This window comes from Phoca vitulina, unplaced genomic scaffold (genome assembly GCF_004348235.1).
Source record: "Phoca vitulina isolate PV1807 unplaced genomic scaffold, GSC_HSeal_1.0 scaffold49, whole genome shotgun sequence".
Classification (NCBI taxonomy): Eukaryota; Metazoa; Chordata; class Mammalia; order Carnivora; family Phocidae; genus Phoca; species Phoca vitulina.
In genome coordinates, this window is record NW_022589752.1 from 12176771 (window position 1) to 12204614 (window position 27844).

A 27844-nucleotide genomic window follows, 5' to 3' on the forward strand; every position below is an offset into this window, starting at 1 on the left:
GATGAGGGGGTAGCTGTGGTTTATGATGGGATGAGCACAGGAACAGACCTGGGTTCTCTATTCAGCCCTGGGCATACTAACCACAAAACCCTTGTCTAGTTATTTAATATTTTAACACACAGGTGACAGCATCTATTTCATAGGACTGCTGAGAGAATTAAGTGAAACCATACAGTTGGTACCTAGAATAGAGAGGGCACCCAGTAAAATTTGTTTTTACCTCCCTGACTCCCTCACCTATCAATTTAATGCAACTTATCTATAGTGGCTGTATCATCCACCCAAAAGTCAGTAGGGAGAACTACCCAATTTCTTTAAGAAAAACTGTTGCTCTGATGATGTACAGATTGGAGAACAGGAAAAAAATAAAGAGATTGCTTTGCTGTGTTACTGATGAAAATTGTATCATGAGACTAAAAGAGCAAGAACTCTATAGGCTTAGTTAAGGCAGTATGTATTTGGGGCTCACCCTGAGTCCTCGAAATCCAAGGAAATCAGGAACCACATGAATGACAAAAAATATACTAATAAGACAAACAGTCTATTGACAAACCAGGGCAGTCAATCCCACAAAGAAGTGTTACCTACTGATATGGGAGATCTCATTATTGTAAGTTAAATCAAGGGTTCTAAACCCTGGCTTCACATTAGGAAGGGGGGGGAGGGAGACTTTTAAAACATACCAGTGTCCAGGCCCTACCCACCCAGGATTTTGATTAATTGGTCTGGGCTCCAGGCCCAGGAAATTCTATTAAAAGCTCCCCAGGTGGTGCTAATGTGCAGTCAGGGCTAAGAACCACTGATCTAAGTGTTTTTAAAAACCCAGGGGGTGAAAGTGAACAGTAATCGCCCAAGGTCCATACTATAAGGCAAAGGCTATTTATCTTCTGGAGGCACACCAAGCTGACAGAAAGGGAAAGTAGGTTGACTGGAGCAAAAATGCCAAGCTTTCAGGAATTCTAAAATTCTTTAGACTCTTCTGTGGCATCCTGATCACTCACAGAGATATCTTTTTAAACTTTCTCAACTGAAGTGAACAAATGAGCTATTTTCTGGTCCAACTAGCTATATCAGCACCTGCCTACCAGAAAACTAAGGATGGGCCCTCAAATGGTGAGCAATGCTTTCAAATGGTGTGGCTGGGACAGCTACCACCAAAGAAGACAAGCCCAGCTATTTTACCTCAGGTTAAGCCTTCTTCCCAGTGCCAAGAACCAAAGCTCTGTGAATCAAAGATCCAGCATTCCCAGGTGACAGCCCTTCCCCTGGTGGTACCCCACATAAAACCAAATAGGTCCTGCCTGGAATCCATATTTGCCACCATTCTTGTTTTAAAGGAATCATACTGCTCTCACCTACAACCCTGAAGAAAGTATCCTCTAAAAGATGGCCATGTGAGATACACAACTGTGTAGTTCATAATTGCCCTACTTCTCTGATAACAAAATGGTTATCTGATAACATGGTCTACTGATAACATGATGAACACATTACTTATTCTCTAGTAGTTCCACAGGGTGATGATTACGTTCCAAATACATTTTTAAAAAATCTACTTGAATGGAGCTTAGACATGTAATCACTTAATAGTGGCAATAGTAATAGCTAATACACAGCACTAGTTACTATATGCCAAACACTGTTCAAAGGGCTTAAGAAACGTTAATTTGTCTTCACAACGACCCTATGAAGTGGGTATCATTATTTTAAAGACAAAGAAACCAGGTATAAATTAGATAAAGAACTAGTATGCAGTGGAACTAGGATTAAAATCTAGGTACTCTTGGGGCACCTGGGTGGCTCAGTCAGTTAAGCATCTGGCTCTTGATTTCAGCTCAGGTCATGATCTCAGGGTCCTGGGGTCAAGCCCTGTGTCAGGCTCCATGCTCAGCAGGGAGTCTGCTTGAGATTCTCTCTCCCTCTCCCTCTGCCCCTCCCCACCCCGCTCTCTTTCTCTAAAATAAGATCTTTTAAAAAATTTAAAAATAAAATCTAGGCAATCTGGCTTCCAATAATGTTTACTGTAAGACAAGCTATAATAAATGTTTAGTGATTAGTTAACTTAATTTTGCAGAAATTCTCTCACAGAACTGTGAGATAATTTACCTTAACCTCATGTTTAAAGACTTTCGAGGATAACTTTATAAGTTTTATTATTCACTCACCTCTGTTAAATGTATTAAAGCACCGCAGAATAACATGGCAAAGGGGCTACCTGGGAACAGTCACCCCCAGTCATACAGAGCACAGTACCTGACACAAAGGCACCCATGGGAAGGGAAAACACAGACCTGCTGGTGGCAAATGGAATATATTCAACTATGAAAATAATCAACTATGAATTAAAAGAAAATATCTCATTTGTATGCAAACTTGTACTGCTTGAACACGGTGCCAAACTGAATTTGAATTTCATTTTCAACATACACATACATTTTTCATGTAGGGAAAATATAGGTAACATGGCCGGAGATAGTTTAAAAGATGACTGGGTGCAAAAAAAAAAAAAAAATTTGATTTGATCCTTTTAAAATATTTTATATGAGGGACATGAGAGATCTAACATTGCTTTCCACTGCATTTTGTTTTTCAATCTCTGCCTCCTAAAGGCCTCTCCAAGCTACTCCCCTTCCAAAAGGAATTGTGCAAGAGTGAGGAATTATATCTTGCACCCACATGCTGCTTATTTTTCTCCTCTCTTTTTCCTTAAGTTCCCAATACCTTACAGTATAAGAGCTGTATGATTTATGGTTTTTTTTTTTTTTTTTTTTTTTAAAGATTTTATTTATTTATTTGGCAGAGAGAGACAGAGCGAGAGAGGGAACACAAGTAGGGGGAGTGGGAGAGGGAGAAGCAGGCTTCTGGCAGAGCAGGGAGCCCGATGCGGGGCTCGATCCCAGGACCCTGAGATCATGACCTGAGCTGAAGGCAGACGCTTAACGACTGAGCCACCCAGGCGCCCTGATTTATGGTTTTAATTATAAGTCAAGCTATTCTAGAAAAACTATCATAGCTAAGAGAGCTGTATTACAATATATTTAAAGCAAATTGTATGCAATTGTTTTTACAGCTCTTAAGTTCTACTAAGGGAAGACACTCCACTCTGGTAAGTGTATAAAGGTTTTTTTGGACACTGCAGTCATTTAGCCAATTATCCCAATAGGCCATGAGAGCATTAAGCTGCAATTCAATAATCACTTCCTTACTGGTCTCCCAACCTCACATAGCTAAATGTATTTTTCAACCAAATCTCCACCTTATATTCTAGTCATAGAGAATCTTGCTATTTTTTAAAACACTCAGATTAGTTCAGTGACAATCTCTGAAGTTTGAATATTAGCAATATTCTCTAATATCCAATATTGTCTTAGAATACACTGAAAAAAAAAAAAAAACCCAAGTGACAAAACTGTATTTATAATTCTGATAGTTTTATTTCCATCCTCTGTCTTGTAGCTTGCATTCCATTTATATTTCCTATTGATTTAGAAATCATGTTCATGTTAGCCCTTTCTGAATAGCACATAAAAGTTAGAGGAATATCATAAATATTAAGATACTAAGCCTTATTCATTAAAACTCTACAGTTTCCAACTGGCATCCTTTTACATAGAACTATGAAATAAACTCTAAACCATTTTTTGCTGAAACAGCTCATTGAAAATAAAAAGGGTCAGCAGTTAGAATTAGTAAATTCTTTGAAAGTGTTACCTAATGAAGATTTACTGTATTGCTTGGAAAGGTAAGGCTGAATTCCTATGATCTATCTGAGCTGTTATTCTGAGATGTTTACCCAACAAACATCACCTTAATGAACATTAAGTGCCAAACTCTATGCCAATCATTAAGCATCATGAAGCACTTAAAGCAGAGACAGTGTAGTGCTGTGTAAATCCAGAAACATCCCCCAAGCTGGAACTTTCCAATATATATCATTTACCTTGTTTAGGGTAATGAAATGTTTTCCCCTTAAAAAGGCATAATCCAACCCTTTCAAACCACATTCAAGAACACTGTTCCTTCAGCCCTACATCTTGAGCTACCTGACTTCACTGTTCAATGTTCCCATGGATTTTGAGTTTTTTTCATTTACTTCTCATATACTTAATAATCATATGAGTTATGCATTTACTACAAGATCTCTATTACTGGATTTACAACAGAAACGCTCACCATATATATCAGTCACAAGACATTTACATAATAATCACCAGACAGAAATTATAATTTATGGGGAGGCCTGGATGGCTCAGTCGGTTAAGCGTCTGCCTTCAGCTCAGGTCATGATCCCAGGGTCCTAGGATCGAGACCTGCATCAGGCTCCCTATCAGTGGGGAGTCTGCTTCTCCCTCTGCCTGCCACTCCCCCTGCTTGTATGCACGCACTCTTTCTCTCTGACAAAGTCTTAAAAAAATTATAACTTATGTAGTATGTTTCTACTTAATGCAAGTTTTAGATGCAAAAGGGTAACAATGAATTTAGCCACCTGCTATAACTACAACTCACCTGTTAACATATTTTTCAATTTTAGTGCAGGATTCACAACTCCATTTTAACAGATAAGAAATTAAAATAATAGAGATCCCAGGCTGGTAAATTAATTTCCTTCTGCCTTCAAAGACCACATAGAACATCAAAATTGATGACTGACATACCTGATAATCTGATGGTGGCTAGAGAGTAAACATGAGACCAAGGCTGAAAGTACATTATAAGAAAAAGAAATCAGTATGTCCTAGTTGGAATCTTTCAAGTAAAAAGCAGGTGATATATGATCAGCAAATGAGCAACTTTTGTGTTACCTGGTGAATGAGTCTGTGTAAACTATTAACAGAAAATCTTGCCAAATATGTAAACATAAGAAAATATTAACTCTATGTAGGTAGGGGAAATGCCTCAAAGTGATTTGATATTGGTATATCGGGTAGGTAGTTTGGCCAAGTTTATTTAGAGTGTTGTGATTATATTAGAAGCAGCAAAATATACTTACTTTGACAGAATAAGATGTGATATTAAACAAATGAATGTGTTTTGCACAGATATTAAGTAGTTTTAAACTACATGGCAAAATACAATGACTTACACAAAATGCATAGTACTAACGTTAGAAATAATGCACACACAACCACACCCACACATATCTTTTTTTTTTTTGGTCACTCTGAAAATCTTCCATATCCAAAGCTCTGGGCTAGGGATTTGGGAGATATAATGATTAGCAGACATCCTTTACTTCAAGGAGCTTATACACTAGTAATCATCAAACAAAATAGGGTTATATTTAATTGCTATGACTGAGGTTTTGAGTGTCGGAACAAGGACAAAAGTTATTTCAACAGAGGCTGTTAGAAAAAGTGTCATGGCAGAAGCAAAATTAAATTAGTCACTGGCCATGCAGAAAAGGGATATAATGGAGGGAACTAACAGAAGGTGCAGGTCAACAATTTTTAGGTACAATTTCCATATAATAAAATGAAGAGATCCAAGGTATACCATTCTAACAGTTTTGAAAAATATATATGCCCTTATAACCACCATCCCAATAAAAAATCAGAACATTTCCATCATTCCAGAAATTAGTTTGATTTGCTACTATTTTGTAAGGATATTTTCGATCAGTATCTAGAGTTTTTTTTCTTGTAATAGCTTGGGCCATATTAAAGTTATGCTGTCCTCAGAATCCAAGCTGGGAAGTATTCCTTCCATCTTTATTTTCTTAAAGCTTTTGTTTAAGCTTGGAGCTACTTCTTCCTTAAATATTTTACAGAATTCACCACTGAAACCATCTGGGCCTGGATTTTGCTTTGCAGGTAGGCTATACCCCTCTCTTTCCAATCATTCCCCACAGCCATAGACAACCAATGACTGAATTTCTGTCCCCATAGCTTATTTTACATGTTAATGAACATCATATGGAATCATGGAGACTGTACTCTTTTGCATTTAACTTCTTTCAATCATGTTTTTTTGATACATAGCCACCTTGCTGTTCTATTTCACGGATTTATCTATCTATCCTTACCAGTCTGTTTTGATTACTTTAGCTTTATACTTTTTTTTTTTTTAAAGATTTTATTTATTTGCCAGAGAGAGAGAGAGAGAGCACAAGCAGGGGGAGAGGCAGGCAGAGGGAGAGGGAGAAGCAGGCTTCCCACAGAGCAGGGAGCCCCAATGGAGGGATCGATCCTAGGATCCTGGGATCATGACCTGAGCCAAAGGCAGACGCTTAACAACTGAGCCACCCAGGTGTCCCTATACTAAGTCTTGAAATCAGACAGAACTCTCCAATTTTGTTCCTCAAGATGGTTTTGGCAATTCTAGGTCCTTGACTTTTCTGTAAAAACTTTTAGAATCACTTGTCCATTTGAATCAATCTGAAAGACTGTAAATGGTGATAGTGGACATCTCTTCCTTGATGATAAGGAAAAGCATTCCGGCTTTCACTATGAGGTATAAAGCTGGCTGCAGGTTTTCTCATACATGTCCTTTATTGAGTTCAAGAAGTGCTCTTCTAGGGGTGCCTGGGTTGCTCAGTCATTAAGCGTCTGCCTTCGGCATGATCCCAGGGTAATGGGATCGAGTCCCGCGTCGGGCTCCCTGCTCAGCGAGAAGCCTGGTTCTCCATCTCCCACTCCCCCTGCTTGTGTTCCCTCTCTGGCTGTCTGTCAAATAAACAAATCTTAAAAAAAAAAGTGCTCTTCTAGTTTGCTGGAAGGTTTTAGCATAAATGAATGTTATTCCAACAAATGCTTTCTCTGCATATATTGAGTTAATTATATAGGTTCTCCTCTTTTTAATAATTTGAACATGGTGACCTGCACAAATTTATCTTCAAATGCAAAATAGCCGGACTTTCCTCAGAAAACTGACTTGGTCACAATTTATTATACCTTTATTTATTACTAGTTTGATTTGCTACTATTTTGTAAGGATATTTTCGATCAGTATCTAGAGTTTTTGTTCTTGTAATAGCTTAGGCCATATTAAAGTTATGCTGTCCTCAGAATCCAAGCTGGGAAGTATTCCTTCCATCTTTATTTTCTTAAAGCTTTTGTTTAAGCTTGGAGCTACTTCTTCCTTAAATATTTTACAGAATTCACCACTGAAACCATCTGGGCCTGGATTTTGCTTTGCAGGTAGGCTACTAATAATGATTCAGTTTATTTAATAAATACACGGGTATTCAGATTTTCCACTTTATCTTGTGTCAGTTTTCAGCAGGGCCCTGATCTTCAAGCAATATGCCCATTTCACCTAAGTTGTTGAATTTATTGGCACAAAGTCATTCAAAGTATTCCCTCATTATCCTAATAATGTCCATAGTAATGATGCACTCTTTTACTCCTGATATTGATAACTTGTGCTTTAGCTTTTTTTCTTTATCAGTTTAATCAGTCATATCAGCTTATCAATTTTATTAATCTTTACAAAGAATCAACCTTTTTTCTACTGCTTATCTTTCTATTACATTGACTTCTAGTCTTTATTATTTATTATATTTCTGACTAGTTGGCTCTATTATCATTATGAAATGTCCCTTTTTATCTCTGGAAATACTACTTGTCTTAAAGTCTTACTTTGTGCGATTATTAACAAAGCCACACCAACTCTCTTATACCTGGTGTTTGTATAGTGTATCTCTGCCCACTCTTTTACTTTTAACCTATCTGTGGCATCATACTTAAATTGTGTCACTTTTAGACAATATAGACTTGTGTCATGTTTTTGTGCACAATGAACATTTTTTACATTTTATAATTATTGCAATAATTGGGTTTTAAGTCTACCATTTGTTACTTGTTACTTGCCTTCCATTTGTTCCATCTGTTCTTTATTCTTGTGTTCTTCCTTTCTTGCCTTTGCTCAGCTTATCCAAATATTTTAAATATCCTTTTTTTTTTTTTTTTTTTTTTAAAGAGAGAGTGTGAGCTGGGAGTGGAAGAGAGGCAGAGGGACAGGGTGAGGGAGAGAGAGAATCTTAAGCAGGCTCCACGCCAGGCATGGAGCTGGACACAGGGCTTGATCTTACGACCCTGAGATCATGACCTGAGACAAAATGAAGAGGCAGACACCTAAGTGACTGAGCCACCCAAGCATCCCTCCATTTTAATTTTTTTTTTTTTAAGATTTATTTGAGGGGGGGGAGAGAAGAGGGGGCAAAGGGAGAGAGAGAGGGAATGAAGCAGACTCCCACTGAGTGAGGAGCCCAACATGGGGCTTGATCCTATGATCCCAAGATCATGACCTGAGTCGAAACCAAGAGTCAGATGCTCAACTGACTGAGCCCTGTTTCAATTCTTATAATGCCAGATGCCCCTCCATTTTAATTCTTATAATGGCTTCTTAGCTATATCTTTTTATAATATACTCTAGTGGTTGTTCTGGGGATAAAAATATGTATCTTTACTACTTAGAGATAAAACTGTAACTCTTGAGAAACATAGATAATTTCCATTTTACTTCCTCTAACGTTTTTACTATTGTCATATATTTTATAGCTAAGTACATTACATTTAAATGTAAAGTCATATGTCTTTTGAAAAAATTGAAAAAAAAAAATAAAGTCCTTTATATTTAGCCTCCTATTTATGATAGCTGGTGCTCTTCTTCCTTACTGTAGATGGGCTTTCATCAAGGGTCATTTCCCTCAGTCTGAAGAATTTCCCTTAGCATTTCTTACAATGCAGGTCTGGTGGTGAGATTCTCTTAATTTTACTTTACCTGAAAGTGTTTTTATTTTACCTATATTTTTGAAGGATATTCTCCTACTGGATTGACATTTTTCTTTCAGTACAGTTGACCCTTGAGCAACATGGGAGTGAGGGGCACTCATCCTGGGCAGTCAAAAATCCAAATATAACTTCTGACTCCCTTAAAAACTTAACTACTAATAGATTACTGTTGACTGGAAGCCTTACCAGTAACATTCGATTAACACATATTTTGTATGTGAGTTGTATTATGTACTGTATTCCTAAAAAAGCTAAAGAAAATGTTACTAAGAAAATGATAAGAGAAAATCCATTTACAGTACTATATTGTATTTGTTGAAAAAATCTGTTACGTGGACCCATGCAGTTCAAACCCATGTTGTTCAAGGGTCAACTGGACATTGTCTCCAGACCCCACATTGTTCCTGATGGAAAGTCAGCCATCATTTGTCTTGCTGCTCCTCTTCATGTAACATGTCTTTTTTCTTTTTGGATCCTAACTTTCTCTGTATGTATCTTCTGTTTTCAACCACTTGATTATGATACGCCTGCGTATACTCTTTATATTTATCCTACTTGGGATTCACTGTATTCTGGAATCAATACTTAGTGTTTTCATCACATTTTGGAAGTTTGCAGCCATTATTATTTTTTTTTAACATATTTTCCCCCCATTCTCTCTTTCTTGGATTTCAATTACATGTATATTAGACTACTTAGTATTAATTAGAGGTACATAAGAATATTCGACATTGTGTCTTTGGTCACCGAGGCCTCTTTTTCAACTTTATTATTTTCTCTTTTTCAGATTAGGTGGTAGCCATGGATCTGCCTTCAAGTTTCCAGGTCCTATCTTCTGTCATCTTCAACTTGCTGTTAAGTCCACCCAATGAATTTTTTAGATGTTAATTTATAATTTCAGAGATTGCACTTACACTACTTAAAATTTCTATTTGGTTTTCTTTTTTTTTTTTTTCCACTTTTTTTATTATGTTATGTTAATGACCATACATTACATCATTAGTTTTTGATGTAGTGTTCCATGATTCATTGTTCGCGTATAACACCCAATGCTCCATTCAGTATGTGCCCTCTTTAATACCCATCACCAGGGCAACCCATCCCCCCATCCCCTCCCCTCTAGAACGCTCAGTTTGTTTCTCAGAGTCCATAGTCTCTCATGGTTCGTCTCAGTTTTATTTCTTACAGGTTGCATTTCTTTGCAAAGATTCACCATTTGGTCACTCAGTATGACTATCTTTGTTTGCTAAGTCCTTCAACACCTTAATAACATCTGCTTTAAAGTCCTTTTCTGCTAATTTCAACATCTGAGTTATCTTGAGGACTGTCTATATTGTCCAGTTTTTCTTTTAGTTACGTGTCGTAAGTTCTGTTTATTCACATGTCTAATAATTTTTTGTGTTCTGAGTATCGTGAATGACAAACTGTAGAGACTCTAGATTTTATTCTCTCCTTCTGAATGACGTAGACTTTTTCCTCTCAGCCCCCTTGAGTTTGTGGAGGCTCGGTTTTATACTTGGTTAGTGTGAATCTGATTTAGTTTTGGTCTTAGGGCAAACCCTTAATCATGCAACAAAGTCTTTACTTCTAAGGCCCAGTCCTTCCGTAGTTCTAATGGAAAGCCTGAGCTGTAATCTCAAGTTTCAAACTCCAAATATGGCACTCCTCATACAGGCAGGAAATAAAATCTCTCCCAGCTTTTATCATCTTGTAACTTGTCTTCCACAGGCTCCGTGGAATCTCTACTATATATTCAGAGTTCTGAGGTCAATAAAACATTTGCGGCAAATTAATATTCAGATCTGGAGGGCTTCCTCCTCTATGGATCATTCTTTTCCTGGAATTCCACCCTCAAATTCCACCCCACTCTGACCGCCCCAAACTCTAGCCACTGAGACTGTAAGCCAATAAAACGGTAGTTTTCTACTTAAGTTCTAGCTGTCCATTATGGATTGAGGGCTGCCTGAAGTAAAAAGCCATAAATGTAGACTCACCATGAGCCATTCAAGAATCAAATCCCCTGGGGCACCTGCGTGGCTCAGTTGGTTAAGCATCTGCCTTCGGCTTAGGTCATGATCTCAGGGTCCTGGGATTGAGCCCCGCATTGTGCTCTCTGATCAGCGGGAAGCCTGCTTCTCCCTCTCCCTCTGTGCACGTTCTCTCTCTCCACCTCTCTCTCTCCACCTCTCTCTCTCCACCTCTCTCTCTCCCTCTCTCTCTAATAAATAAAATCTTTTTTATTTATCTTTTTAAAAAGATTTTATGTATTTATTTGACAGAGAGAGACACAGCAGGAGAGAGTACACAAGCAGGGGGAGCGGGAGAGGGAGAAGCAGGCTCCCCGCTGAGCAGGGAGCCCGATGCGGGGCTCGATCCCAGGACCCTGAGATCATGACCTGAGCTGAAGGCAAACACTTAACGACTGAGCCACCCAGGTGTCCCAAATAAAATCTTCAAAAAAAAAAGAATCAAATCCCCTTCAGTTTCAACCTATTCTTGGAGCTGGAGTTTTCCAGTGTCCTAAACAGTTTTTAAAATTCTGTCTGTGGTTTATAATAGTCATCTTCAGGAGAGATTAGTCTTATACAAAGCATTCTCATTAGCAAACTATATTTACTGTTTACCTGGAAAAAAAATCAGATGATTGAATGTGAGGGAAATTTTTATTGCCAGTGTTAGATACAAGATAGAAAATCAACCTAAGACTTTCTGCAGATGACAGCAAAGAGTATCTAGTAGTATTTAAGAGTTTGTACATATGTTCACAGCCATTAACTCGTCTGATCCTAATTACACTGTAGAACTGCTGAAGCATTAGCTACATAAAGATATTAGAGCTCAGATAAATTAATTTATGTGCTGTGAAAGCAAGTCTTCAACCTATTCCTCCCACAACACTATCGATATCTTTATGATAAAGAGTCTCATATCCTAATTCTGTCAACAATGAAATTACAAGTATCTTCAGCATTAAGATATTAACTTGTAATCAAGCTGTTAGCCAAATCCATCTTTCTTAAAGCGGCCACTGCACAGTTAGATTTTTAAGACCGCTTTATACTCTGTATTTTGTATGGAGCCAAACACCACTGATCTCTGAGCACTAAATTGTAAGAACACTTTCCCCAGCATAAATGTGTTTAGAAATATCACCTTTTTGAAATATCATTCTCAAAAGCATCTTATCGACATGATTTTTTAAATTGTAAAATATTAGCGGGGAGAGAGACTCACTCATTTTTCATCCCAAAGTGATTATTTTAAAAATAATCACCTGTACTTTCAATAAACTTGATTCAAAGTACTACTAAAGAGAGTACAAGGGATTTAAAGTTCTATTCATACCCACTGAAGACTACCTTTCTACCTTCAAACTCCCAGACTGTCATCATAGCCCTCCAGCTAGCTGCTTTAAAACTTCTCACTATTGCCCACATATGACTGGCCCTTTCACACTACTTACCGGGCTTTTGAAAGTTATATTCCACCTAGAATTTCCTTCTCCCTCACGATGTCTAGAACTCTCTTATTCATAAAGACTCAGCTCAAGTATCTTTCCAGCATAAAGCTAAGTTATTCACACAGCTTAAGAGCTCTCAGAACACTATCCATCATTTAATTAAGAGGCTAATGAAAAAGTCTCCCCATTAGTCTGTGAGGTGCCTGAGAACAGGTACACTTCTTATTCATCTATCTCTAGTAGCATGCACAACATAGTGTAAAGAAGGTGCCCCCCAGCAAGTTTTTCTTGAATGACTGAATGATTCCTATACTAACTGGTGTCTCCAAGAGCAACACACCTCACTACCTCACACCTCTATTCTGGTGACAGCCTCACAAATATGTTCTCTGCAACCATCCAGGAGCCAAGAGTTCCAATAAATTCTGGGCATCACGCTCATATTAATCTTTGACTTACTTTATAGCATGCTCTGCTCTAAAATAGTTTCCCTTTGCCTGTAGATAGAAGTTCAAAACCTCGAAGCCTAGAATTTACAGACTTCTAGAATCTGGCTCCCGTATCTCATTCGCTTCATTACCCCAGTTTCAAGCCTCCCGATCCTGCCCTCACCTAGCCTATATTCTGCCCCCATTTCCACCTCTGTCCACCAATTCTTCAAATAACTCAGCACAAGTCTCACACCATCCATGAATTAGCCTGAAGATATCCCAGAAAAATCTCCCATACAGATGTTACTAACACTAATACTCTGTGCTTCTCATTCAACACTTACATTTCCTCAATCTCTGCTTCCTTAGCACACAAAAAAAGCATGATGTAAATGATGAAAAATGTGAAAATACCTAGCACACTCAGACACTTACCAAATGGTTGTGCATGGGCTAGTGAGATAACTCTAATTTTAAAAAATTAAATCTGAGAATAAAATGAACAAAAATCAACATAAAAGAGAATAATTTAGCCCCTCTATAGATATACCAGTCTTATTATAAGTCACATGGTGGTTTATGTAATCATCAATAGAGGAATACTCATTTGAAAACCAGCTCTGTCCAAAAAAGAAGAACAAAAGTGTTCTGGAGCCAGAGAGGCATATTATTTTGAAGGATGGAAAGCTATAAGGGCTCAGAAACTAATTTTCATTCTCTGATTTTTATCCTTAATAAGAAACACTTATGATTAATAATTTAGTTTTCCAGCCATCTATGAAGTAAATGTATTCCTCAATATACATTAATGAATTGGTATTTTGGTTTAAAAATCAATACCTTTTCACTTTAGTTAAGAGTGCCTTCCCTAGAGCTGAAACAATTCAGCTCAGTTCAATAAACATTAACTGAGCATTTTCTATGTCCAGGCTCTTCCCTAGATCTAAAAACGAGTACAAAGTCAATGACACTCAGGAGTTCCAAAGTGAATTAGGAGACAGACAAAAAAGTAACCAGTTCAAAATAATAAGCGTATAAAACAGTGAAGCTATGTACAAAGTCTTATGAAAGGACAAGGGGACAGAAACAGCTTCACATGATATACAAAGCAGAGATTCAAAGGAGGAACAGCAAGTGGACCAGTAAAGCAGGACAGGGTAGGAAAGCATTATAGGTAAAGTAAGCAGATGGAAAAAACCTAAAAACATGAAAAAGCAAGATGCAAGTGGTGTATCAGGTATACAGGCATGGCTGTTATATAAAGGAAGAGGGAGGGAGGCACTGAGAAGTTAAAAACAATCGAAAAAAGCAGGCACAGATTGGATAATGGAAGACACCACAAACCAGGATAAGAGCCTGATTTTTTATTTCCTCTGGGAAATGGAGAGGCTGTGAAACATTTAAGCAGTGGCATGCCCAGGTAAGTGTTTTATACCTTCACAGTGGAAGCTGTGAAATTTACTCTATTATATATATTTACTGAGGGCCTGCGACATGCCAGGCTTTAATTTGGCAGTGAAAAAAAGGAAACCTTCATTTGCTTGAAGTGTAGTGAGTGAATCTATGTTCAAATAAGCAAGACTAAAAACTATCAGCACAGAAAAAGGCAGTGATAAAACTTTATATCATTAATACCAACTACTAAAATACCTCTGCCATCTTTGTAAGCACTGTAATATGTTAGGTAAAAATAAAATCTTTCTCAACATCATGAGTCATCAGGGAAATGCAAATCAAAACCACAATGAGATGCCACTTCACACCCACCTAAGATGATGATAATCAAAAAGACAGATAATAAATGTTTACTAGGATGCAGAAAACCTGGAATTCTCATGCACTGCTAAGTGGGAATATAAAATAGTGCAGTACTTTGGAGAACAGTCTGCCAGTTCCTCGAAAGGCTAAACGTAGTTACCACATGACCCAGCAGTTCCACTCCAAGGTGTATACCCAAGAGAACTGAAAACATGTCCACCCTGAAAGCTGTACAGAAATGTTCATAGCACCATTATTTGTAATAGTCAAAAAGTGGAAATGTCCATCAACTGATAAATGGAATGTGGTATATCCACATTATTTGCGAATAAAAAGAAATGAAATACTTACACAGTCTACAATATGAATGAACCTTGAAAAAATGGTCAGTGAAAGAAGCCAGTCAACAAGGGACCACATAATGTTACATGAAATATCCAGAATAGGCAAATCTACAGAGACAAGAAGTAGATTAATGATTGCCTTGACCTGGCAGGAGCTGGAAGGCTGGGGGGGTGACAACTAAGGAGCACAAAGTTTCCCTTTGGGGTAATGAAAATATTCTAAATTTGATTGCACTGATGGCTGCACAGCTCTGTGAATGTACTAAAAGCCACTGAATTATACATCTTAAATGGGTAAACTGAATGGTATGTGAATTATATCACAATAAAGTTGTTTTTACAAAATTCTAATCATAATGATCTCTTCAAAGTCCTTATTCCTCTTTCCTCATGAAGCCGGATGACATTTTTCCCAGCAAAGAATGTATAATAACGCAAGAGTGCTAGACAAATACCAAGGTTCAATTTTCTACTGGCAATTCTTTTTTCTAAAACAACTAATCTTCTAGTTGTTCAGCAGAAAACAATTTATTTCTAGGATATCCAAATAAGAGAACAGTAGCTTTGACCCCTTTGGCACAAAAGAGGAGTTCGTTTTTCAAGAACATCAAAGGCTAATAAATTTTTCTGTCTGATTAATCAGTTTCATCTTCTATAAGTCTTCATCTGATCACTATTGTAAGAATTTTCAATAACTACATTTTAAATTATAAACTATTGGAAGTAGAATGAGGAAGAAAGTAGTTAGATTTCAAGTAAGAAGAACTGGCTCTAAACTCTTCTATGTAACAGCCATGTGTCCTCAACCAAATCTTTAACTTCTCTTAGCATTTTTTTAATCTGCAAATTGTGAATATATCAGTTCCACCAGTGTCTCAAGATTTTGGTTAGGATCAAATAGTACTTGCTAACAGACTCTAAAATTGTTCATCACTCCAATGTAAGCTAGTAAAATCTGGGACACTGGTTATATAGTAATAACACCAAATGTTTGGTAACTTGAACTAGAGAGGTCCAGAGGCAATGAAAGTCAAAAAGGGAAATAAAGAAATAATGTTAAAATGTCAAAACTCTTGGGGGCGCCTGGGTGGCTCAGTTGGTTAGGTGACTGCCTTCAGCTCAGGTCATGATCCCAGGGTCCTGGGATTGAGCCCCACATCAGGCTCCCTGCTCCGTGGGAAGCCTGCTTCTCCCTCTCCCATTCCCCCTGCTTGTGTTCCCTCTCTTGCTGTCAAAAAATAAATAAAATCTTTAAAAAAATAAAAAATAAAAAAATTTTTAAAAATGTCAAAACTCTTGGAAGATAGGGGACACCTTCCTTTATAATATGCAAAAATATGAGTATGAAAAAATTCTGTATGTAACATTTACACCCACATTTTAATTAGGATTTCTGAAATATACTGCCACAAAAATGAATTATTTCTTGTTAATAATTTTAAATAAGTTATAATTGCTGACAGTTCTAAAGTTGATGTTAAGGTAGTACTTCAACCTTTATTTGCTTGTAACCACATTCCTATTAGCCCAGGAGTCCGAGAAGTTAAACACACTGCTAAGGATACCAGATACTGGAAGAGAATAACACACTGAAAATTCACCAGTTAAAAAAGGGAAACTTATTTGCATGTGGACATAAGTGAATGCGTATTCATGCAAACAATAAGTGAGTTCCAAGTGATCTGGTATGTTAATGCATTTGGCTGACTACCAGCCCAAGTTAGTTTTCCCATCCTCTTATATTTTATTTTTTCACCCTTCAGTCTAGTATTGTGGGAAAAACATACACAGGCATGCTATTCGGCTTTACTGCAAATATATGTCTCCAACTTGAGCTGGGGTCCCATGGTTATTTGGAAAATCATTTTTGTCTCTAGTCTTTTCTTTCTTATATTTTCTAGGGCAGCTATAAGCATTTAACATTTATTTTCTGTAGGCCTCTTCCCTATTACCTCCAAGGCTCATCTGTACCAATAAAGAAAACAGAAGCCATAGTATGTGTTTTCCTTCAACCTCACTTACAAAACTTAACTATAATAGTATCCATCCTGCAATCATTCATCAGAATAGTAAATAATAATGTGATTCATTGTTTACTGATCATCTGCCATATGCCAAACAGTGGGCTGAATACTTTATATATAATAATTTAGATCCTACAATAATCTTAACAAGTACTTTTGATCCCATTTTTTACAATTACAGGAGTGAAGTTCAGGGAGCTAAGTAACTTGTTCAAGGTCTGTAGCTAATGAGAGGTAGAAAACAGATGTGAATCCAGGTCTGTCTATAACTGTGTCACCACGCCTCTGAAAAGTGTTCTAAGGTCTCCACTTCTACACAGGGACACCACACATTCATAAATTATCTTCAATACTGTATGATCTGTCTCTCTTTCCTAACCAGTGCTGAGAAAAGATATCTAAATTGCTATACTTAAGTAAAAAACATGGCTAATGCACTTTCTTTTCATTTAAAAACAATTTTTTTTTTTTTTTAGAGAGCGCTCATGCACATGCATGAGCAGGGGTGGGGGGATGCAGAGTCAGAGAGAATCATAATCAGGCCCCACGCTCAGCATGGAGCCCAACAAGGGGCTCAATCTCACGACTCTGAGATAATGACCTGAGCTGAAATCAAGGGTCAGATGCTTAACTGACTGAGCCACCCAGGTGCTCCTAAAAATATTTTTAATAAAAGCATATATATGTTATTTACATTAATAAAATTTTTTGAAATGATTTATTTATTTTAGAAAGAGTACAGGAGGGAGGGGCAGAGAGAGAGGAAGAGTGAGTCCCAAGCAGACTCCCGTACTAATAAGCACAGAGCCCAACGTGGGGCTAGATCTCATGACCCTGAGATCGATCATGACCTGAGCAGAAACCAAGAGTCGGACACTTAACCAACTGAGCCACCCAAGTACCCCTAAAATTTTAACTTAATGTAAATAAATGTTTTAGATCTACTTAAAGACGTGGGGTTGAAAAATTGACTTCCACTGAGTTTCTAAGAAAAACTTATACCAGTTTAGCTGGTAAGTTATTCATCTACAAAGTGGAAAAAGAAAGATGAAATGTCCAGTTTCTTCATTTCTCTAGTAATTTCTCACTTTGGCAGAGATTCATTCCTTCAAAGGCAAAAGTGGTTTAGCAACATCTGCAGGAAGAACCTAATGCTTTAAGAATTGTGTCCTCTCTTTAATGGTCCCGACACAGGTATAGCCCTAATTGGCATCATTAAGTTTTCTCACATAACTTTTAGTAAAACTTCATCAGTCTCAGCCTTTAATGGCTCATCAAGGCACATGATTTATGGTGCTGTTCACAGAGAAGCTTAATTCCCTACATCCATATCATATCAAACCCTTTTTTCTTCAGCTGTTAAGAATTACCCTGTAAGCACCCTGCGTATAAGTACTAGAGCCTGTCTTGTTCAATATTGTATCTCCAACACCCATACAGAGGAGATATTCAATAAACATCTGTTGTAATACATGGTGGCAAGAGAGTAAGAGAATACTGTGTAATCTGCTGCACTTTTGACAAAATTTCCCTGAAGTTACATGAATCTATTGTTTTGATTACTATAAAGTATGATATCAAAATCCAGAGCCTATTATAGTTTTAAGCTCTAATATAAGATTAGTTTGTTTCTATAATACTTAGTTTGAAAATATTTCAAAGCATTTTAAAAACATTTTTCTCATCTCTTTTGATTCAGAATAAGGCAAATAGTGATCAAGGAACAATTTGTGTATTTTAAATTTATATATACATATATAACAATATATTTTTATACAGCTTAATCTATACCTTTAAAGAGTGCGTTTTCTTTCACTCAGGTCAGAATGTAACCTCTTAAACCCAGAAAGGATGTTAATTATATCTGCAGTTCATAAACACCTTGTCAATCACTGATACAATTCAAGAACTCCATACATATTTATTGCCGCATTCATTTTTAAACAAATATTGCAAAAGATTACACAGAGTATGAGAAATGTCACCTAAATGCTAAAAGCCTGTAAATATCAATTCATAATGGTAGGTTCCTTGTCTATCATTAAATATCAGCTTCTTGTCCACTTTCAATTTTGCTGAGTGCCACCCACTTATAAATTAGTTATAATGATTCAAAATACCCAGTTACATTCTTCCTATCACTTCTCAATGTTTCTCCCATCCCCTAAAATCATGATTTGAAAATTAAACGTAAGAACAATTTACAGACCTCCATCCATCCTTTTGGAGATAACTGAAGGCTCCATCCACAACACTCGCAAAGAACTGGCCTCCGGTGATGAAGAGGGTATTGATGGTGACTAATCGACCTCTCAAGTTGGGCGGGGAGACCTCTGCAATGTACACGGGCACTGTCATGGAAGCAATGCCTGTGAAGAAACAAGGAAAAGTCAACAGAAGGCCCTTACTCACGATTTCTTTGTTGTTATAAATACTGATGCTAGCTAGACAAAGACACAGAGACACACCCCTGGTTTTCTACTTTAAAGTTTACCAGATACTTAAAGATTCTGTTTATAACTAGTGACTACTGCAGATAAGTCAAGACATAATGTGGAGATACCCATTTTCAGATTATCACTTGAAAGCCTACAAATGAAACTACCTTTAGAGTTCTCAGATAACTTTAGAATGTATATAAAGCATGTTTTATAATTTTTGTGGACTAAAAATAAGAAAATGCTCTCTAGATAGGATATAATTATCAAAATATTTAGTCTATATGGAAATGTAATCAGACAATGATGAGAATAAAAATTATCCTAGGAGCATATTAACTACTCAAAAAGTCATCATTTCTAGCAGATACACCAAAACTCTTAATTGGCTTACTAATAAAAAATCCATACCGCAAGTCACCCTATTCGACTGGCTAGGTAGAGATTTCTGAAGTAGCTTACAATGGACAATACTTTGGTAATTTAGAGTCCTTAAGAACAGATGATCTTAACCACAAAATAGATGGTTTTATGGCTAAGGTATATTTGATTATACCTGCTTAAAATCTGTTTCTATCTGAAATTAATGCAGCATAACCTATGTAGTTTCAGAACTTCACTGATCACTAAATCACTTACGTAGCCTTTTTTTTTTTTTTTTTTTTTTAAATAAGGATGCTCTCACCTTACCCACCCCAGACCTACTAAATAGAAAACTAGAGATGGGAGATGGGTCGGTCTTTTAAAAATCCTCCAAGCGGGGTGCCTGGGTGGCTCAGTCTGTTAAGAGTCTGCCTTCAGCTCAGGTCATGATCCCAGGGTGGGTCCTGGGATCGAGCCCCGCATCGGGCTCCCTGCTCAGCCGAGAGCCTGCTTCTCCCTCTCCCTCTGCAGCTCCCCCTGCTTGTGCTCTCTCTCTCTCTCCCTGTCAAATAAATAAAATCTTAAAAAAAAAAATAAAATAATAAAATAAAAATCCTCCAAGCACTCCTGATGTTCACCATGTATTTAAAAAACTACAGTTCTATTATAGTCCACAACTTTAGGCTAATCCAAAATTATTTCTTAAAAGAAAATCTTGATCCTCTTGGCCATATCTAGCTCACTTCTCAGTGGTACTTAAAATTTCCAGGTGTGTCTTATTATGTAATCTAAAACTAATATCTAATCAATACTTGTCAAAAGCTAAGTGGAAAAAAAAAATCAAGCAGGATTATCTAAGAAAATGTAATCTTCTTCTACCTGTAGATACTATAAATTGATCTCTACATTAAGCCAGAACATCAATGGGTTATGTAAGATACCAAGGAGAACTGCTTTTAATGAGTTAATCATTATAATGCCAAAAAATAGCCTATATTGAAAGTAGCAGCACCAAGATACCTGTTGCTGTATTTTCTGAACAAGGGCTGCTGACGGTGCTATTTACCACATTGCAGATAACAGGAGATATTTGTCTATAGTCTCGGTAACTACAACAGTTGTGCTCCCTCTCTGTGTTTATGGGCACTATAAATCACACAGCAGTCTTTTATTTCCCTCTTTATTAGGCACTCGGAGATGCCCACCTCTACACTAAGTGTTTTGGTATTTGGTATTCATGGTATTTACTCTGTGAGCTAAATTCCCTCCTGATGTCAAAACTGTCCCCAATTTCACCTGTTTTAGACATGTTTTGCCATATTTTTATTTACTTGGTTCCATCTTTGAACCAAGCAAATACATGGACAGATAAGATTAATTTAAGTTAATATATATCTGCTTCTGTACTATTGAATAACTACTAGTAATAACTGCACACAAGTCAGACCATTAAATCTCAGAACTATACACTCTGTAGTTTCCCCAAGTATTATCTGCTGTAGTGCCTATCGGTATATATAAATATACATGAAAAGAATCAAGATTTTATGAGTTTCGTAAAATAAGCACATGTTAGCAGACAAAGTATGAAGAGTCTTTACAATTAAATCATCACCTAAACAGCTGGAAGTTTCCATCTGACTGCTAATCAATTTAAGAGAACACATCATACTAAATTGGCTTTCATCTAACCTGGAAAGAGGAAACATTTGATGCAAATGTTGACAAATTAATTGTATATTCTTTTTAGTTCTTTTACAATTAGAACATCTCAATAAGATTCCAAAAATCAGACAACAGTAATTGTCTGGATTTCTCTTCCTGCTTGTCTGGCTGTAACAGGAATTCGGTTGCTCTCTTTAGCCAGACATCTTGACTCAGGCACGCAGCCCACAGATTTAAGCATGGGAAATCAGGACTGTGGTTTTAGGTGGCACATGCTTGTCACAAAGCCCATAGATTTCACCTGAGAGAAATGTAGGGATAGCCTCAGGCAGGTCTTATAAAGGTTAATTATTAAAAATAAACACCAGGACCTTGAAAAGTAACAGGGAATGGCAAAGAGAAAAGACTGAGGGAACTATAAAAAGACAGACTCATTGGATTTAGAATTGGAAAGAAACCCAAAAGATCTGTTAAAGGAGTACTCACATGGACTTAACAGTGTTACAACTGCCGGCATTTGATATTTCACAGGGACTGATTATTTTATTAAATCCTCACAACATCCCTATAAAGGACATATAATTATCCCCATTTTGCAAAGAAGGACCTTACCCCAGGTCAGATGATGATAAGTGGAGGAACCAGAATTTGGCCCAGACAGAGAGATTCCAGAACCCAATTTTGAAAGTTCTAGACTCTACTGACTGGCCAGCACAGACGAGGGTAGGCTCTGGAACAGCGGCTTTAAATTCCAGCCTTGCCACTCCCCAGCTGGTTAAGTCTGGACAAATTAACCTTTTTGGGTCTCCAGCTCACCTATATAATGGGAAGAATAAAGGTAACTCTTTCATAGGAGTTGAGATTCACTGAGTTCATAGAGTAAAAGCCCTTAAAATTGTGCTTAGCATATGGAAAGTAGTCAATGTTAGCGATTATTTCTAGGATTACTATACTTCTAGTTATGAGGCAATTTAATTTTTTTGATTCAGTTTGACTTGTGTTAGGTGCCGGCATTATCAGGACGAATATAAGTGAACAAAATAGGGTCTCTATTATAAGAGAAGCTATACACAAGCCCTGCTCACATAAAGAGGCAATCAAATAAATAATTTCAAAACACCATGGTAAGGGTCACAGTACAGCTACACACTGGGTTCCATCTTGTGATGCGGACAACTGCCGCACACTGACATGATTAGATGCTAGTTCGGGGGGCGGGGAACAATTCTACAGAGAAGAGCATGGCCTTAAGGAAATATGAAATAATACGGGATTTTCTCAGAGGTAAACAATAAATGTGAAGCAGCGTATGTGTGGAGAGAGGCAGACAGAGCCCAAATCATGAAAGCAGTATCCATTAATCAGTGAGTGTTCATCGCATACTTGAGCTGAGCTGGGCACTGTGCTAAGCACTGGGGACACAGTGCTGTAGGAGAGACATGTCCTCTGTCCTCATGGAGCTTAGTGTCAGCCAAAATGTGCTTGAACAAGTAATCAGATGTCAAATGTGATGGGTCTCACCAAAGGGGAAGTGTGAAGAACACGAGCTCGTGGCAAAGGGACTGGCCCAGCTTGACGAGTCAGACAGTTGTTGGATGAGGTGGTCATATTTAAGCGGAGATCAGGTGAATGAGTAAGCTAGAGCCTGATGACAGCGTGGGGAAGGTGACACACACTTTAGACAATCAGTCCAGCTTAGACAAAGGCCTTGAGGCGAAAAGAGATGCAACCTGTTGAAGAAGGGGGACTATTTCCAGAAACATAGACAAGAGGCCATATTAAGGACTTGGTACTCAGAAGCCTTTAAATAGTATAATGGAAGAAAACACACTACCAGAGTCATGTTTTTAAAGAGTCATTCTTTAGAGTATGGAAAAGTGATTGCAGGGGAGCAGCAAGTACAGTGACAGCAGAGGAGATGATGGAGTAAAATGGAAAGATTCCAGAAGTCCATATTTAGTATCCAGGCTAAAGGGAATTGGGATGGAACATGAAGGATGAGAGGAAGAACTCGAGGATTGATGTTCAGATGTCCGGAATAAGCAAGTAGGAGCATGATGGGTACTTGGTACAAAGATACAGGACACTGGAGGAGAAGCAAGTGTGGGTAGAAGATAACAGGGTCAAGTTTTAACCAGGTTGAGTCAGAGGTGCTCTGTGAAACACACAAGTAGAGAGCAAGTAGAACACTCCCTGAGTGTGTCAGGAATACAGAATATTTACATGTGAGTGTTCCCAGCTTGCCTCATTTCTCCCACCCAATAACTCTGCCAAAATAACCAACCTTTCCTTCCTCTCTCATCCCCTAGGGAGAATCTGGTCTTTGTCACCCTAGTTCTTGAGCCATTACCATGCTAGGCAAAAAAGGATGGAGAAGAAAACATGGACCAAAGATCTGGTTTGGCAGGGAAAAGTTCAAATGAAAAAAGACTGGAGAGAGCTGTGAATGAGAGCCTCAGGGTTGGTATGGAAAAAATGGGAGTCTTTAACAAAGGGACTGACTGAGGCCTGAATTGGGAGGGAAGGCAAAGGGGTAGACAACAGAGATTTTAAGAAATATTGCTATGTTATAACCTACATGCTATTATATTCTTCAAGACACAAATACAGAGTAATATTACTATTCAATTGCTTTTAGTTGCTAGACTATATATATTTAAAAGCAACTTCAAAATGAGACTGGGTCCAGTGGGGTTTGGAAGTTACACAAATATCTGAAGCTCAGAAGACAGTTCTGTGTGGATGGTGCACGAAAAGGAAACCATGGGAATGGATGAGATCACCCAGAAATGGAAGAGGAGAAGAATGCCTAGAACTTAGTCCTGAAAAATTCCAGTATTTATGGAACTGTTGGAGGAAGAAGGTAAGAAGGAGCATCCAGTAAGCATCCACCTTACACCTGAATGCCATGTTATTTTCTAAAGTCTTTTTTATGTTACCATTTTATATTATTATGTAAGGTCACCTTATCAGTTGGTAGGCAGGACAGAGATCATTCATTATCCCCCAAGAAAAGGTAAAGAAACCTAGCATCAAAGACCGACAAGAAGAGATTTTCAGGAAGTCACATAAGCAGGTTAATGTCAAAGTGAGTCTCACAGATTCAGGTCCCCTAATCTCTGTTATGTGCCACTTGAGAACCAAGGGCCATGCCTCTGACTCGAATGTGACCCTTTAGAAATTTCTCAGACACATTTTCTTTTTGGACCTACTACCTTAGTCAGCACATGGACACTTCTAGGGGCAGGAGGGTCTGATCTCTTTCCTGCCCCCTACCACTTGCTTTGTGACTTACTGCCACCAGATGTCATGTTAAAAAGCTCAGTCTAGTTAGTCAATTACATGCGATTCACTGTATAATTTCAAGCGAGACAAACGTAAACCCATAAAACTGCTGTATGAAAATGGAGAACTGTGAAAGAACGCCATGTTCAGGGAGAGCAGCGGGCTCCACAGTCACTAGGGTTATCTCACCTTGCTATCAATAAAATATCCATGCAAACTCTAATTTATGGATTTCTAAACATGGTGCCCATTTCTGATAAACCTTGGCTATTAAGGCTCTGCCACCCCAAAACCTCTTCGCTACTTTAGGGAAACAAATGGAATTCTGTCCCGAGACAGAGCTCACTGTTCAATGAAGGGCAGTTAAGTAATACTGTATGAAATCCCCCAAATTAAGTACTTCACAAATGGATGTAATTAATGATAGTTAAAGTTTAGGGAAAAAATCTATGAAGAACTTCTGACTTATTCCCTATTCCAAACACTAATCAAAATAAATGTCTGATAAAGGACAAATTCTTAATAGTCCACCCGAAACCGATGAACTGAAATGAACATAAGGAACGGGGCGGTACAAGTTCCTGTTGGCAGCTTACTAGCGTAAATGCAACCACAAAAAGCTATGTTGGTACTGTTTCTGAATATTGTTAGAAAGTTCGATTTCTTACAAAATAAATAAAGACGTCTACATCAATGGAAACCCATTACCATGCCTGCCCTTAAGGACTTTCACCAGAAAACTGCACCTCAGACACTACAGTGCAACACGATTCACACAGTCTCATGTTGCCAAGCTGATCCACCATCAATAGCACAGATGGTCTTGAGTGCCGAAGCTGGCTTTCAAAAACTGCTGGAAGCCCTTTTAAAGCCCTCAGTCAGAAGTATAAATAATTTCATAAACAAATAGCATTAGAAAATCCTGTTGCGATAGGTAAATACCCATGAACCACAGCAGCCTCTCGACACAAGCCAGGCAGCGACTAATTAGCTTCTTAGAAGCACAGGAAGGTACGTTTCCATAACAATGCTTCTCGAACAAGGACCATGATGTCCCAATTTCATTTTGCAAATCATTGCTCTATGATCTCTAAAGGAATAATTTTAATAAAAAGAAAGAGAATCTGTCTAAAAAAGTGTCCCTTACTGTAGTTGTTTCTTTCCGTTTGGCTGTCCTGCCCAGGACTGCTTTGTCTGCATTCTTCTGAAGAGTCGAGGATCTACAGTTACCAGGTTGTTAACACAGTTGAGAATTCAGTTTTTATTCTTCTCTAACAACAAGACTTACGACTTTCACAAACACCACTGGGCAACTTCAAAGAGCAATAAGCCCCAAAGTAATGAAAACATATATACAACACAAAATGCCTATAACAGAGGAGCCAGGTTATGAGTGAGATTTTATCTATGGGGATTACGAGCAGAATTATTGTTCTATAGTGTTAAAAAGCTCTTCACAAGGCATTCTAAACATGTCACCATCATTTAAACTCTGTGCAGTCTTTAACAGCCTAAGTGACTTCTCCCTTCTTATTACTTGAGAATATAATACTGATCTCATCATATTCCTTTTTACTGGTAACATCTCAGTAAAACCTGTATCACATTGTTTCTCCAAACCCAACTACAACCCCTTTAATGGCATGATCATAACCCACATATCTTCTGTACTATAACTTGCCTAACTGTCAAGCACAGACCTTGGCTTCACAGTTGATCTAGTACTTTGGGATGCATATACAAAACCATATCCTTTTATTTTTTTTTTTAAATTTTTTATTTATTTATTTTGTTTCACAAAACCATATCCTTTTAAATCATTGTTAACTGACAGGTTTTACACTATACATATTATTCATCAGGGAAAATTTGGAAGTCACCAGTAAGAAGTTAGGTAAATAAAAATCACCTCTAATCACACCTCCCATACATAACCACTATTAAAATTTGGTTATAACTTGCAGTATTTTTCCCATAATTCTGTAGCTTTAACGCATTATATTACAAAAATTTTCCTTCTCTTTATTCTTTTCTCAAAAGAGGGTCTCAAACTTCTTACAGAAGCAAGTCAGGTACAATAAATACAGAAGCCGAATGAGTGAGACACAGAAGGTACAACAACTCTGTAGACCCAAGAAAACACATCCCTGTGCAGCTCTATACAACAATCTAGATACTGGCTCGTCACCCTTGTAGCGCAAGACCATTTTAAGTAACAGTATAGTATTCCAGTATTCAGATAAAGAGAAGAAGAAAGAAGTGTTCCTAAGAACACACAGATCGAAGAGGGCAGGAAAAAAACAGAGAAGGAAAGAATTTCTTGATGAGCAGAGAGGGCAAATAAAGAAATTAATACATATGTAAGAAATTTTTTTTTTTTTGGTAAGAAATTTCCTAAAACATGAGAGGTCATAAGAGAAAGATAACTGTATGAAATGCTAACAAAAGTGGAGACAGTATGCTTTTACACCCGACAAATGGAATACACAAAGGTTAATAAGAAATCAATACGTTTTCCTCGAGGCAGTGAATTTAGCAAACAGGAACGTAAGTGGTGCTTTGTCATATTTAGCTCTATGTGACATCTAGAAATAAATGTTCTAGCACAACAAACAATGTGGACCTAAACAGCAGCTAACGGCTGTGAATCACCTGAATGTAGATTGTAATTGAATAGGCATAGACAAAACACACAAGAAATGTGTACAGAGGAAGATAAGCCCAGGGCTAGAATCTGGTTGTGGAAATATTCATGCAACATATATAAAGGGCTGAGGAGTAAAACAGAAGGAATTATTTTAGGAAATATTAAAGTAGCAAAGTATTTTTTTTTTTTTTTTAAACATTTTATTTATTTGACAGAGAGACACAGTGAGAGAGGGAACAGAAGCAGAGGGAGTGGGAGAGGGAGAAGCAGGCTTCCCGCCAAGCAGGAGCCCGATGTGGGGCTCGATCCCAGGACCCTGGGATCATGACCTGAGCTGAAGGCAGACGCTTAACGACTGAGCCACCCACGCACCCCTAAAGTAGCAAAGTATTAAATGAACACCCCCCCCCGACCAAATTTTTAATCCGTTCTTCAAAAAAGGTCTGGCCTTGCCTAAAAAGCAGGAACAGAGAGCCATGAGAAGGGATTCAGCTTAAAGACAACAGAATGAAATTCAACAGGTAAATGGGTAGGGTAAAGGACTGCCAAGAACACTAAAAAATTAATAGAATATGTAAATAATTACAGAAGTAAACACCATATTGGAACCAGTAAATAACAGAAATGAAGCTGTGTGAAATCTGGAATCAGTGTGGAACATCAATTTGAAATGCTCTCCAAGAATGGAAAGCAAAGG

At 37.7% G+C, this 27844-nt stretch overlaps 1 protein-coding gene across 1 annotated transcript in view; it reads right to left on the reverse strand.

The window, feature by feature from the left end:
- Positions 1-27844, reverse strand: part of SLC2A13 (solute carrier family 2 member 13) — a 361603-nt gene that overhangs the window by 288105 nt on the left and 45654 nt on the right. Inside the window, exon 2 of the mRNA XM_032432696.1 lies at positions 18959-19118. Coding sequence (XP_032288587.1) covers positions 18959-19118 — 160 coding nt within the window. The remainder of the gene's footprint in view (positions 1-18958; positions 19119-27844) is intronic.